The sequence below is a fragment of the Pristiophorus japonicus genome, chromosome 1, assembly GCF_044704955.1.
Source record: "Pristiophorus japonicus isolate sPriJap1 chromosome 1, sPriJap1.hap1, whole genome shotgun sequence".
Taxonomy (NCBI): domain Eukaryota; kingdom Metazoa; phylum Chordata; class Chondrichthyes; family Pristiophoridae; genus Pristiophorus; species Pristiophorus japonicus.
Window position 1 is genome coordinate 170,316,834 of NC_091977.1, and position 13,802 is coordinate 170,330,635.

Here is a 13,802-nt window from a genome sequence, read left to right on the forward strand (position 1 = left end):
GGCACAGCTTTGAAGAGTGGCTGACATGATTTAAACCCAATAGAGTTTTACCATAATGCAAATTATTTTTTATCTGCAGTATGTGGGACAACTGAATGGAAATTCTGGAATGATCACCCAGGAAATAATTTCTAACAAGCAATTTGCTTTTTGCCTATATGTAATGTTGCAGATTTGAGGATTTCATGGGTATTCTGTGTACCTATCCAAGTACAACCACCAACTTGGTAGGAACCATGGCCAGCATTTTTGCAATGTATCAAAAATAAGACAGTGGTATTTTCAGTTTTGGAGCAATATCCTACTAATGGAGAATTGCGCTCTGCCTTGTGGGCATCATTTCCATTCCCTTTGATGGTATACAGTGGAACAGTTTTACAGAGCATCAGATGACTGAAATACTGGATTGATAGGCTCCCTACTATTTTGCATTGCAATCTATGAGAAATGACTTGAATTCAGAGTTTAAATGAAAGTATGTTTTGTTAAATATCAGTTCACATTGACACGATTTATATGAAGTTATAATTTGTATCTAACTTAACAAAGATTACCATTTATGGAGCCCAAATTTAATGATTTACAGTAAATGTTTGATGGTAACTTTTTATATCCATGTTAGCTGCTTTCCTGTGGTACACGTTCGTGATGTTTGGATGCTAACATTGAGCTGTGTTCAACTTGGCCTTTCCCTTTAAGGCCACTGCTCAGGTGTTGCCCGTGGGAATTGGTCTAAGTAAGTACATCCTGAGGCCAATTAGAAGCTTATTGCTGCAGGGTGTGTCTGTAAATTGGCAGCTCCTTGTAGCTCCCTGGCTCTTGTTCTTGCAGGGAGGCCAGGTTATCAAGGTCAGAAAACCCAGAAGGAAATTATTGCCATTCTTTTTCTTTTTATATCTTTTGTCACTTCAAGAATGAGATATCTGAAGTGTAACAGATACACAGTTTTTATATATGATAGCAGATCTACTGTGGTGTGGCTCAGTGTAAGCAGAAAGAGTTGATGATGTGACTTGTGCTGCACTGAGATGATTAATCCAGCATCAAGTATAATGGTGACAAAAATTAGTTTGACAGCTTTTTCAATGTGAAAATCAGCACAAAATAGACTGTTATACAAAAGTAGTGTAGCAATGTTTGTGCACAGAGGAAGGCACAATCATATCATGGCAGTAATTGCGTCTGATACTATAGATACATTTATTATCTAAATCTAATTTGAGTAAAAATAAAAGACATTCACATTGCAAAGGTTTGCATTGCAACAAATATAAGTCTTAAAGCATTCATGTGACATTTATTTTCCTATTATTTCATTTAAAATAAACAGGGTAACATCTACATTAAAATATCATACAATGATTAACATAACATTTCTTCTGTTTTCAAGGACTGTCATACCAATGTATTAAGTGTTTGTTCACAAATATTACCAAAAGTAATTTCCAGTGTATAGTGTCTTCTGCGGAGAGTACTACTTCCAGAGGCCATGTTGGATTCTCATAGCAAGTTTATCCTCTTTAGCAGCTTTGCAATATGTATCAAGACTGGGAGATAGATACCACTGCAATAACATCTAATTTTGCTACTGTCATGCTCCAAAATTTTACATTAACATGGCAACAGACATGGCAATAATTGTCAGAATTACAATTTACTATTCCAAGTTAATCAACCACTTTCTGAGATCTCCAAGTGTGAAACACACAGATCAAGATGGTGGGGGGGGAAACAATATTTTTTTTGCTAACTTCAAACAGAAATGTTAAGGGTTATACTTTAACCTGATTGGGGGAGAGGGCGTTTAGCATTTTCTTTTGTTAAATGTAATTTAAATATTAACTTTTTGGACGTTAAGAAATATAAAGAAATGTTGATAGCATAGACCTGCACCAGATTGGTAAGAGATGAACTTACCTATGTAATTCCCTTCATGCTGTTCAGTGGTAGGATGCAACCACTTCAGGGAAGGAAGGAGTAATTATCTCAGGTTATTTCATATATTTACTTGAAACTTGCACTCAAGCAGGATTGGTACGGGTCTCAGATCAAGCTGATCACTCCTGTAACCTGTGAGTCACATGGTAAGACCAGAAGGTGTCAGATGTCAGGTGCCACAAACTAGTGAGTACAGAAATAGGAGGATAGAGCAGATGAATACGTAGCTGGAGAGATGGTGCAGGCGGGAGGGCTTTAGTTTGCTGAGGCAATGGGATCGCTTCTGGGGGAAGTGGGACCTGTATAAGCCGGACGGGTTGCACCTCAACAGAGCCGGGACCAATATCCTCGCGGGGGGGGGGGTTTGCTTGTGCTGTTGGGGAGGGTTTAAACTGGCTTGGCAAGGGGATGGGAACCTGAAAATAGATTCAGTCAGAAGGGGAGTAAAGCTGGAATTAGAAAGCAAAAATAAAGAAAGTGAGTTTGAAGGAGCGAGGAAACGAGCAGGAAAAAAGGGTAAAAAAAAAAATTTAGAGGCACTTTGTCTAAATGCACGTAGCATTCGTAAGAAAATAGATGAGTTGACGGCACAAATTGAGACAAATGGGTATGATCTGATAGCCATTACAGAAACGTGGTTGCAAAGTGACCAGGACTGGGAATTAAATATTCAGGGATACTTGACAATCCGGAAGGACAGACAGAAAGGAAAAGGAGGTGGGGTAGCTCTAGTGATAAAGTATTGTAAGCGCGAATGTTTTCTGGAAGAATCACTCGTCACTCTGGGTCGGTTCCATACATCAAAACAGTTTATTACGCCGGCGGGGAGACGAAGCCACTGGTTCATCCAGGCACTTCTCTCCACCGAGCAGAAGATTTCATGGATATTTATATGTTTTACAACAGTTTACTACAGCTACTTCAGCCCATTTCGGCTGGACATATCCAATCACATTGATTATAGATTACATATAGATTCAATTAGGCCAATAGAATTGGTCTCTAAACATCAGGTGGCCGCGTGATCACCTCGTGTGTTACTAAGGGTTACTCATGGTCTTGTGACATTGTCCAGGCCCCTCCTTATCTTACTGTCCTTGGGTGCTGTCTCTGTGTAGTTTCCTTATCTTAATCCTGTTACAGAAGTACTATTGTTCTATCATTCTACCAGGACATCTTGTCTGGGGCCTGGAGGTCTGTTGGTTAAAGACATCTTCTGAGTTTGTCTTTTCTGTGTATTCCTGTGTGAGGAACGACAGTGATCAGTAACTTGGAATGTGGTCAGTTCTGCTAGCTACACTCCCTTAGTGCTTTGCTGAATCACTAGCAGCCATCTTTATATATATCCTGCCACCATTTTACACATACATATATTTGATTCAAATATTATACCACTGGTGCCTTTGCTCTATGGAAACGCGGAATCACTGCAATAGTAAGAAACGATATTGGCCCAAATTGATGAGGATGTTGAAACAGTTTGGGTGGAGATAAGGAACAATAAGGTGAAAATGTCACTGGTGGGCAGAGTCTAGAGGCCCCCTAACAGTAGCAACTCTGTTGGTCGGAGCATAAACCAGGAAATAGTGGGAGCTTGTAAAAAGGGAACAACAATAATCATGGGTGATTTTAACCTCCATATTGATTGGACAAATCAAATTGGTCAGGGTAGCCTTGAGGAGGAGTTCATAGAGTGCATAAAGGATGGATTCATTGAGCAGTATGTAACGGAACCAACCAGGAGGCAGGCTATCTTAGATCTGGTCCTGTGTAATGAGACAGGATTAATAAACAATCTCCTTGTAAAGGATCCCCTTGGAATAAGTGATCATAGCAAAATTGAATTTCAAATTTAGATGGAGGGTGAGAAAGTTGGATCTCTAACCAGCGTACTAAGCTTAAATAAAGGAGACTATGAAGGTACGAGGGCAGAGTTGGGTAAAGTGGACTGGGAAAATAAATTAAAGTGTAGTACAGTTGATGAACAGTTGTGTACATTTAAGGAGATGTTTCAAGAAAAATATATTCCAGTGAGGAGGAAAGTATATAAGAGAAAAGATAGCCATCCGTGACTAACTAAAGAAATAAAGGACGATATCCAATTAAAAATAAGGGCATACAAAGTGGCCAAAACTAGTGAGAGAACAGAAGACTGGGAAGCTTTTAAAAGCCAGCAAAGAATGACTAAAAAAATGATTAAGGGAAGATAGACGATGAAAGTAAACTAGCACAAAATATAAAAACAGATAGCAAGAGTTTCTGTAGGTATATAAAAAGGAAAACAGTGGCTAAAGTAAATGTTGGTCCCTTAGAGGATGAGACTGGGGAATTAGTAATGGGGAACATGGAGATGGCAGAAACTCTGAACAAATATTTTGTATCAGTCTTTACAGTAGAGGACACTAACAATATTCCAACAGTGGATAGTCAAGGAGCTATGGGGGGGGAGGAACTTAGCACAATCACAGTCACTAAGGAGGTGGTACTCAGTAAGATAATGGGACTAAAGGCCAATAAATCCCCTGGACCTGATGGCTTGCATCCTAGGGTCTTAAGAGAAGTAGCGGCAGGGATTGTAGATGCATTGCTTGTAATTTACCAAAATTCCCTGGATTCTGAGGAGGTCCCAGCAGATTGGAAAACATAAGAACATGAGAACATAAGAAATAGGAACAGGAGTAGGCCATATGACCCCTCGAGCCTGCTCCGCCATTCAATAAGATCATGGCCGATCTGATCATGGACTCAGCTCCACTTCGCAGCCCACTCCCCATAACCCCTTATCCCCTTATCATTTAAACTGAAAATGTAATGCCCCTATTTAAAAAAGGAGGCAGACAAAAAGCAGGAAACTATAGACCAGTTACCCTAACATCAGTGGTTGGGAAAATGTTGGAGTCCATTATTAAAGAAGCAGTAGCAGGACATTTGGAAAAGCAAAATTCAATCAGGCAGAGTCAGCATGGATTTATGAAGGGGAAGTTATATTTGACAAATTTGCTGGAGTTCTTTGAGAATGTAACGAACAGGGTAGATAAAGGGGAACCAGTGGATGTGGTGTATTTGGACTTCCAGAAGGTATTTGACAAGGTGCCACATAAAAGGTTACTGCACAAGAAAAAAGTTCACGGGGTTGGGGGTAATTGTTATATATGTAAATTAATATTTACTCTGTACAGCCACCAGAGGGCTCATCCCCTGGAGTCCCAAGGGATCCCATAATCCCTTGGGAGCACAGATATTTAAGGAGGCTTCACAGGTTGGAGAGGCACTCTGGAGACCTGCAATAAAAGACTAAGCTCAAACTTTACTTTGAGCTCACAGTTTTCAGTCTGACTCTTTCTCCATACATAACAACTGGTGACGAGATACAGATAGCGAATCCAAAGATGCAGAGAACAGTGGGCATCCTGGAGAAATTTTCAGAGGAAGATGATTGGGAAACTTTTGCGAGCGACTCAACGAATACTTCATGGCCAATGAGGTAGATGGGGAAGAGAGTGCTGCCAAACGAAGGGCGATTCTCCTCACCGTCTGTGGGGCACCAATGTATGGCCTCTTGAAGAATCTGCTCACTCCAGTGAAACCCACAGAGAAATCACACGACGGTTTGTGCACACTGGTCTGAGAGCATTTGAACCTGAAGGAAAGTGTTCTGATGGCGAGATACTGATTCTACACCTACAAAAGGTCTGAAGGCCAGGAAGTGGCGAGTTATGTTGCCGAGCTAAGACGCATTGCAGGACATTGCGAATTTGAAGGACATTTGGAGCACATGCTCAGAGACTTTTTCGAACTTGGCATTGGCTACAAAACCATACTTTGCAAACTTTTGACTTTAGAGACCCCAACCTTGAGTAAGACCATAGCGATAGCCCAGGCATTCATTGCCACCAGTGACAATATGAAGCAAATCTCTCAGCACACGAGTGCTGCTACAAGTACTGTGAACAAAGTGATGTTGTTTTCGAATAGTAACGTACAGGGCAGGTCACACATACCTGCAGCTACACGTCCGCAGATGTCTGAGTCCACCATCACGGGTGATGAATGCAAGGCCATTAACACCTTGTTGGCGCTGCGGGGGTGATCATCGTTTCCATTGATGCTGATTCAAAGAGTACATTTGCAAGGAATGTGGAACAATGGGACACCTCCAACGAGTGTGCAGACGAGCTGCAAAGCCTGTTAAACCTGCAAACCATCATGTTGCAGCGGAGGACAGATCCACGGAGCATCACGATGAACCAGAGCCTCGGATCGAGGAGGCAGAGGTACATGGGTTGCACACATTCACCACGAATTGTCCCCCAATAATGCTGAATGTTGAACTAAATGGACTCCCGGTGTCAGTGGAGCTGGACATGGGTGTGAGCCAGTCCATCATGGGCAAAAAAAATTTCAAAAGGTTGTCGTGCAACAAGGCCTCAAGGCCAGACTTAACTCCAGTTCGCACGAAACTAAGAGCCTACACGAAAGAACTGATTCCCGTAGTCGGCAATGCAACCGCAAAGGTCTCCTACGATGGAGCGGTGCACAAGCTACCACTCTGGGTGGTACCGGGCAATGGTCCCATGCTGCTCGGCAGAAGCTGGCTAGGAAAGATAGGCTGGAACTGGGACAACGTCCGAGCGCTATCGCCTGCTGACGACACTTCGTGTGCTCAGGTCTTAAACAAATTTCCTTCGCTGTTCGAACCAAACATCGGGAAATTCCAAGGAGCAAAAGTGCAGATCCACCTAATTCCGGGGGCGCGACCCATCCATCACAAGGCGAGAGCAATACCATACATGATGAGAGAAAGAGTAGAGATTGAGCTAGACCGGCTGCAAAGAAAGGGCATCATTTCCCTGATAGAGTTCAACGAGTGGGCCAGTCCTATCATCCCAGTCCTCAAGGGAGACGGCACCGTCAGAATCTGTGGCGATTACAAAGTAACTATCAATCGTTTCTCCCTGCAGGACCAATACCCACTACCAAAGGCCAACGACCTCTTCGCTGGCTGGATGAAAGACGTTCATGAAACTGGATCTGACTTCAGCCTACATGACGCAGAAACTGGAGGAATCATTGAAGGCCCTCATCTGCATCAACACGCACAAAGGTCTTTTTGTTTATAACAGATGCCGGTTTGGTATCCGATCGGCGGCGGCGATATTCCAGAGAAACATGGAAAGCTTACTGAAGTCGGTCCCGCACACCGTGGTCTTCCAGGACGACATCTTGGTCACAGGTCAGAACACAGTCGAGCATCTGCAGAACCTGGAGGAGGTTCTTAGTCGATTCAACCGCGTGGGGCTCAGGTTAAAACGCTCGAAGTGCATTTTCCTGGTGCCTGAAGTGGAGTTCCTGGGAAGGAGGATTGCAGCAGATGTCATCAGGCCCACCAACGTGAAGACGGAGGCAATCGAGAATGCACTGAGGCCACAGAATGTGATGGAGCTGCGGTCGTTTCTGGGACTCCTGAACTACTTTGGTAACTTCTTACCGGGTCTCAGCACACTGTTAGAACCACTGCTTGTCTTACTACGAAACGGGGGCGAATGGGTTTGGGGCAAAAGCCAAGAAAATGTCTTTGTAAAAGTGAGAAAATTGTTATGCTCAAAGAAATTGCTTGTTGTTGTATGATCCATGTAAGCGTTTGGTACTAGCATGTGATGCGTCATCATATGGCGTCGGGTGTGTATTGCAATAAGCTAATGATTTTAGGAAACTTCAATCGGTTGCTTATGCATCCAGGAGTCTGTCTAAGGCTGAGAGAGCCTACAGCATGATTGAGAAAGAAGCATTAGCGTGTGTCTATGGGGTAAAGAAAATGCATCCATACCTGTTTGGGCTAAAATTCGAATTGGAAACTAACCATAAGCCACTGAAATCCCTGTTCTCCAAGAGCGAAGGGATAAATACCAACGCATCGGTCCGCATCCAGAGATGGGCGCTCACGTTGTCCGCCTACATCTATGCCATCCGCCACAGGCCAGACACAGAAAACTGCGCCGATGCTCTCAGTAGACTGCCATTGCCCACCACGGGGGTGGAAATGGTGCAGCCCGCAGATCTAGCCATGGTTATGGAAGTATTTGAAAGTGAGCAATCACCCATCACTGCCCGGCAGATCAAAACTTGGACAAGCTAGGACCCCTTATTATCTCTAGTCAAAAGCTGCGTGCTTCATGAGAGCTGGTCCAGTGTCCCAGTGGAAATGCAGGAAGAGATAAAGCCGTTCCAACGGCGCAAAGCTGAAATGTCTATACAGGCACACTGCCTTCTGTGGGGCAATCGAGTAGTGGTCCCCAAGAAAGTGACCTCCATAGTACCCACCCAGGCATCGTAATGATGAAAGCGATAGCCAGATCCCACGTGTGGTGGCCCAGTATCGATGCGGACTTAAGAGTCCTGCATTCACAGATGTAATACATGCTCGCAGTTAAGCAATGCACCCAGGGAGGCACCACTAAGTTTTTGGTCTTGGCCCTCCAAACCGTGCTCTAGGGTACACGTCGACAATGCAGGCCCACTCTTGGGTAAAATGTTCCTTGTGGTTGTAGACGCATACCTCAAGTGGATTGAATGTGAGATAATGTCAGCTAGCACGTCCGCTGCCACTACTGAAAGCCTGCGGGCCACTTTTGCCACACATGGCTTACTCGATGTCCTGGTGAGTGACAACGGGCCATGTTTTACCAGTGCTGAGTTCAAAGAATTCATGACCCGTAACGGGATCAAACATATCACATCTGTCCCGTTTAAACCAGCGTCCAATGGTCAGGCAGAGAGAGCAGTGCAAACCATCAAGCAAGGCTTGAAGAGGGTAACTGAAGGCTCACTGCAGACTCGCCTATCCAGAGTCCTGCTTAGCTACCTCACGAGACCACACTCACCTATTGGGATCCCACCTGCTGATCTGCTCATGAAAAGAGCACTTAAGACAAGGCTCTCGTTAGTTCACCCTGATCTACATGAACACGTAGAGAGCAGGCGGCTTCAACAAAGTGCATACCATGATAGCGCAAATGTGTCACGCAAGATTGAAATCAATGATCCTGTATTTGTATTAAATTATGGACAAGGTCCCAAGTGGCTTCCCAGCACTGTCGTGGCCAAAGAAGGGAGCAGCATGTTTCGGGTCAAACTTTCAAATGGACTCATTCACCGGAAATACTTGGAGCAAATCAAACTCAGATTCATGGACTATCCTGAGCAACCCACCTTGGACCCTACTTTTTTTGATCCCCCAACATACACACCAGTGGCAACCGGCACCACGGTTGACCACGAAGCAGAATTCATCATCCACAGCAGCCCTGCAGGGCCCAACACACCAGGCAGCCCAGCAAGGCCAGCTGCACAGCAGCCCAGCGAGGGCCCAACAAATGATTCAACAACACCAGCTTTCACACCGAGACAATCAACCAGCGCAAGAAGGCCCCAGATCGACTCACATTGTAAATAGTTGCACTATTGACTTTGAGGGGGGTTGGGGGGGAGCGTTGTTATATATGTAAACTTGTATTTAATCTGTACAGCCACCAGAGGGCTCATCCCCTGGAGTCCCAAGGGATCCCATAATCACTTGGGAGCACAGGTATTAAGGAGGTTTCACAGGTTGGAGAGGCACTCTGGAGACCTGCAATAAAAAACTAAGATCACACTTTACTTTGAGCTCACAGTGTTCAGTCTGACTTTTTCTCCATACAATACAGTAATATATTAGCATGGATAGAGGATTGGCTAACTATCAGAGAACAAAGAGTCGAGATAAATGATTCATTCTCTAGTTGGCAACCATTAACTAGTGGGGTGCCACAGGGATCAGTGCTGGGACCCCAACTATTTACAATCTATATTAACGACTTAGAAGAAGGGACTGAGTGTAACGTAGCCAAGTTTGCTGATGATACAAAGATGGGAGGAAAAGCAATGCGTGAGGAGGACACAAAAAATCTGCAAAAGGACATAAACGGGCTAAGTGAGTCGGCAAAACTTTGGCAGATGGAGTATAATGTTGGAAAGTGTGAGGTCATGCACTTTGACAGAAAAAAATCAAAGAGCAAGTTATTATTTAAATGGAGAAAGATTGCAAAGTGCTGCAGTGCAGCGGGACCTCGGGGGTACTTGTGCATGAAACACAAAAGGATAGTAATCACATACACCAAGTGATCAGGAAGGCCAATGGTATCTTGGCGTTTATTGCGAAGGCGATGGAGTATAAAAGCAGGGATGTCTTGCTACAGCTATACAAGGTATTGGTGAAGCTACACCTGGAATACCGCGTGCAGTTTTGGTTTCCATATTTACTAAAGGATATACTTGCTTTGGAGGCAGTTCAGAGAAGGTTCACTAGGTTGATTCCGGGTATGAGGGGGTTGACTTATGAGGAAAGGTTGAGTAAGTTGGACCTCTACTTAATTCAGAAAAATAAGAGGTGATCTTATTGAAACGTATAAGATTATGAGGGGGCTTGACAAGCTGGATGCAGAGAGGATGTTTCCACTGATGGGGTAGACTAGAACTAGAGGGCATGATCTTAGAATAAGGGGCTGCCCATTTAAAACAGAGATGAGGAATAATTTCTTCTCTGAGGGTTATAAATCTGTGGAATTCACTGCCTCAGAGAGCTGTGGAAGCTGGGACATTGAATAAATTTAAGACAGAAATAGACAGTTTCTTAAACGATAAGGGGTTATGGGGAGCGGGCTGGGAAGTGGAACTGAGTCCATGATCAGATCAGCCATGATCTTATTGAATGGCGGAGCAAGTACTCCTGTTCCTATTTCTTATGTTCTTATGTGGATGAGAAGAATACCTTTTTAAGAGGAGAAAGGGCATCTTCCCATAAACTTAAGTCAAAAGAAAATATTGGTGAAAGAATCCTGACCATTGACCTTCAATAGAGTTAGGTTTAGCAGCTCAGTGCCTTCGTTTATTAACATATACCACCACATCCCAAGTTTAGTGACCCACCGCAGCTGTTATTTGCATCCTGGTGTCCCCTTATATCAGGTAAAAGGAAAGTACCTAAAAGTGGGAGTTGGCAGCTCTCTCCCAAAATACAGTTCATTATGGCCTATCAAATAAGCGTAGAGCAGTATTGGCTGAACTCTACCAGCAACAGCCACTGAGATTTAAAGGGTACAGAATACAATATAAAAGTACATGAAAATATTAAAAATCAATTGTTTAAGAAATAATCTGCTTGATTTTACTGTACGTGATGTGTTTATGATTAATGATTTTTATCTAATTATTTTGTCTAGATCTATCTTGTTATAGTTTGGAACTTTGAACTCTTTATGATCCCACTGATGATACTCATTTTGATGGTCTACAACTACTTTCTAATTAGATCAGGACAGGACAGCAGAATAAGCTCTATGGTAAGAATCACGTTTTGTCATTTTTCCTTAATCAGCCTCAGGCTACAACTGGTTTGGCTACCAGACTCTTAGAAGTTAGACCTTGTTCTTACAAAACCAACATATTGCTCAACCTCCCCCATTATTCTATAGCAGATTAGAGCTCAAAATCACAATAGATTTTAATGCTGTTTAAAACTATTGCATTGTTCATCCACCATTCAGAGATAGAACGCTCCCTTTTCTCAAACAAGTTCTGTGTCAGGATATTTATTATGTATATTTGTATTTGGAATTTCCTCTCGATTTAATTGGCAATAGTTTGAAATACAGTTTGTGAAGCCTTGTTGGGATCTGTCAATCATTACTAAAAGAGCAAGGAGCATTATTCAGACTCAAACGCTGCTTTGGCTGATGCGTTTTATTCTCAACCGTAGTAATAACAAGTCCAGGCAGTTTAGATTCTAATGCAGATTGGCCATGGGCTTGTAAACAGCAAAACTGCTGCACTGCTCTTTTTAGCAAACTCACAAGGATTATAATTTCTGGTTTCCTTGTGCTGTATGAACTTTCAGACATTAGTTATTTTGAATTCAGAAATTAGTAGGGGTAACCATAATATTGAATTATTCTTTTTCATTTGAAAAACAAAATAAATTTAAGCCTTCCTCCTTTATTTCTTTTTCTTCTTCAATTTTCTCCCAGAGCCCATATTCCCTTGTAGGCAACAAGTTAGGCGAGAGTACAATACCATTTCGGTCACAAGCTCTCAGTCCCTTACTCAAATGTTTGTTATTAATTTGTGAGCTGGACAGAGAGTATTGGCAGGCTAGTGTGGGAGGAAGCAAAACCAAACCCAATCCAATCCCTACCTAATGTCCATGCGTGGGCACTTCTGGTAGGAACCCCTGGAGAATGAACAGGAATGGCAATTAGTTGATTTTCTCTTGCAAACCTAAATTAAGGTTTCCCAAAATGTTTATTTATGGTTGGGCTTTTTTAAGTAGTTCACAAATATGACCTCAATTAGTTAATCAATTAAAATAATCTTTTCTTCTCTCACGCTTTGGTCATCTGTGCATAAGACATCATGTTTTGCCTGGCAGCGTCTGCTGTTGACTTGTTTAAAGGTCTGTGCCAATGCCATCCTTGAGACAGTTACCAAGGGATACAAAGCATCAGCCTGACGTAACTTTCATAATGGCTATTCCATTTGTTGTGCTATTGTCTAATACATATATAACATGCAGGGATGGGGGCAGAGGAGATTCAAGATCTGGGGCGCGAAATTCAGTTGGGTATTGTCTCCCGTTAGCACCCCGAAGTGGCAGTAAAGTGTTGCTCATTGCTTCATGCCTGGCCGTGGAGATTTTTAGCAGCGCCTGAGAAATTCGGTTCACTTTTACCGGCGGCACTAACAGTTATCGCCTTGCATTCTAACGCCAGCCAGATCATGATGTCAGCTAGCGCCCCAGACACTAAATTCAGTTTGTACGCCTCACTGACTGACATCCACTGAACAAGCCAGAGAAAGCAGGCGGTCCCAGCTGCTTTAAGCGATGTGGGAGGATCTTTAAAGGGATGAGCAACCGGGTTCTTCAGAGTTCACAGTGAGAGCTACGTTGCCACGTAGCACGGTGCGTGTATCTCTTGGATTGCTGCGGCAGATTCTGTTCAAAGTTACAGTTAAGTAGCAATTTGAGGTGTGAATTTAGATAGGTGTAGTGCTAACAAGCCACCTTCACCCCCTCCAAGCAATTGGTAGGCGGCGTCTACAGAGAAGGGAGATTGGGAATGTGCGGCCACGAATGAGGAGATCCCATAGATGTCAGGGCAGGCGGCCTTATCCCCCCCCCCCCCCCCGCCCCCTTGGGTTTATCGGGAGCATTTCTCATACCTAGACATGTCTGAGGATCAGTGCATTAGAAGGCTGTGGTTATACAAGGAGGTCGTCACCAAGCTATGCCGTCTCCTGCAGCCAGACCTAGAGGCTGATATTGGGACCAAGACTTTGCTTTCCATCGCAGGAAAGGTCACTGTGGCACTCAGTTTCTATGCCTCCAGCTCTTTCCGGGCTAAAGCAGGGGACATCTGCATCGTGTCGCAATTTTCTGCTCATTATACTGCATCCGCAAGGTCACAGACACCCTGCACCGCAGGAGAATGGACTACATAACGTTTCCCATGACGAGGGAGAAACAGGAGGAATGGTCATGTGGGTTCACCAGGTTAGTGGGCTTTCCGATGGTTCAGGGCACCATTGATTGCATCCACATGGAATTGCGTGCACCATGGCAGAATGCAGAGGTGTTTCGGAACTGCAAGGGCTACCACTCTCTCAGTGTACAGTTGATGTGCGACCACATGCAGCGCATCCTCACTGTGAATGCCTGCTATCCTGGCAGCACATCCTTGCTGTGAATGCCTGCTATCCTGGCAGCACATCCTTGCTGTGAATGCCTGCTATCCTGGCAGCACATCCTTGCTGTGAATGCCTGCTATCCTGGC

The 13,802-nt window shown here is 43.8% G+C and overlaps 1 protein-coding gene across 5 annotated transcripts in view; it reads left to right on the plus strand.

The window, feature by feature from the left end:
* The window catches only part of mctp1a (multiple C2 domains, transmembrane 1a), a 979,537-nt gene that overhangs the window by 822,676 nt on the left and 143,059 nt on the right, over nt 1–13,802 (plus strand). For all 5 annotated transcript variants that reach the window (XM_070884895.1, XM_070884861.1, XM_070884869.1 and 2 more), the window contains one exon: nt 11,196–11,315. In XM_070884895.1, the coding sequence (XP_070740996.1) occupies nt 11,196–11,315 (120 nt within the window). The remainder of the gene's footprint in view (nt 1–11,195; nt 11,316–13,802) is intronic.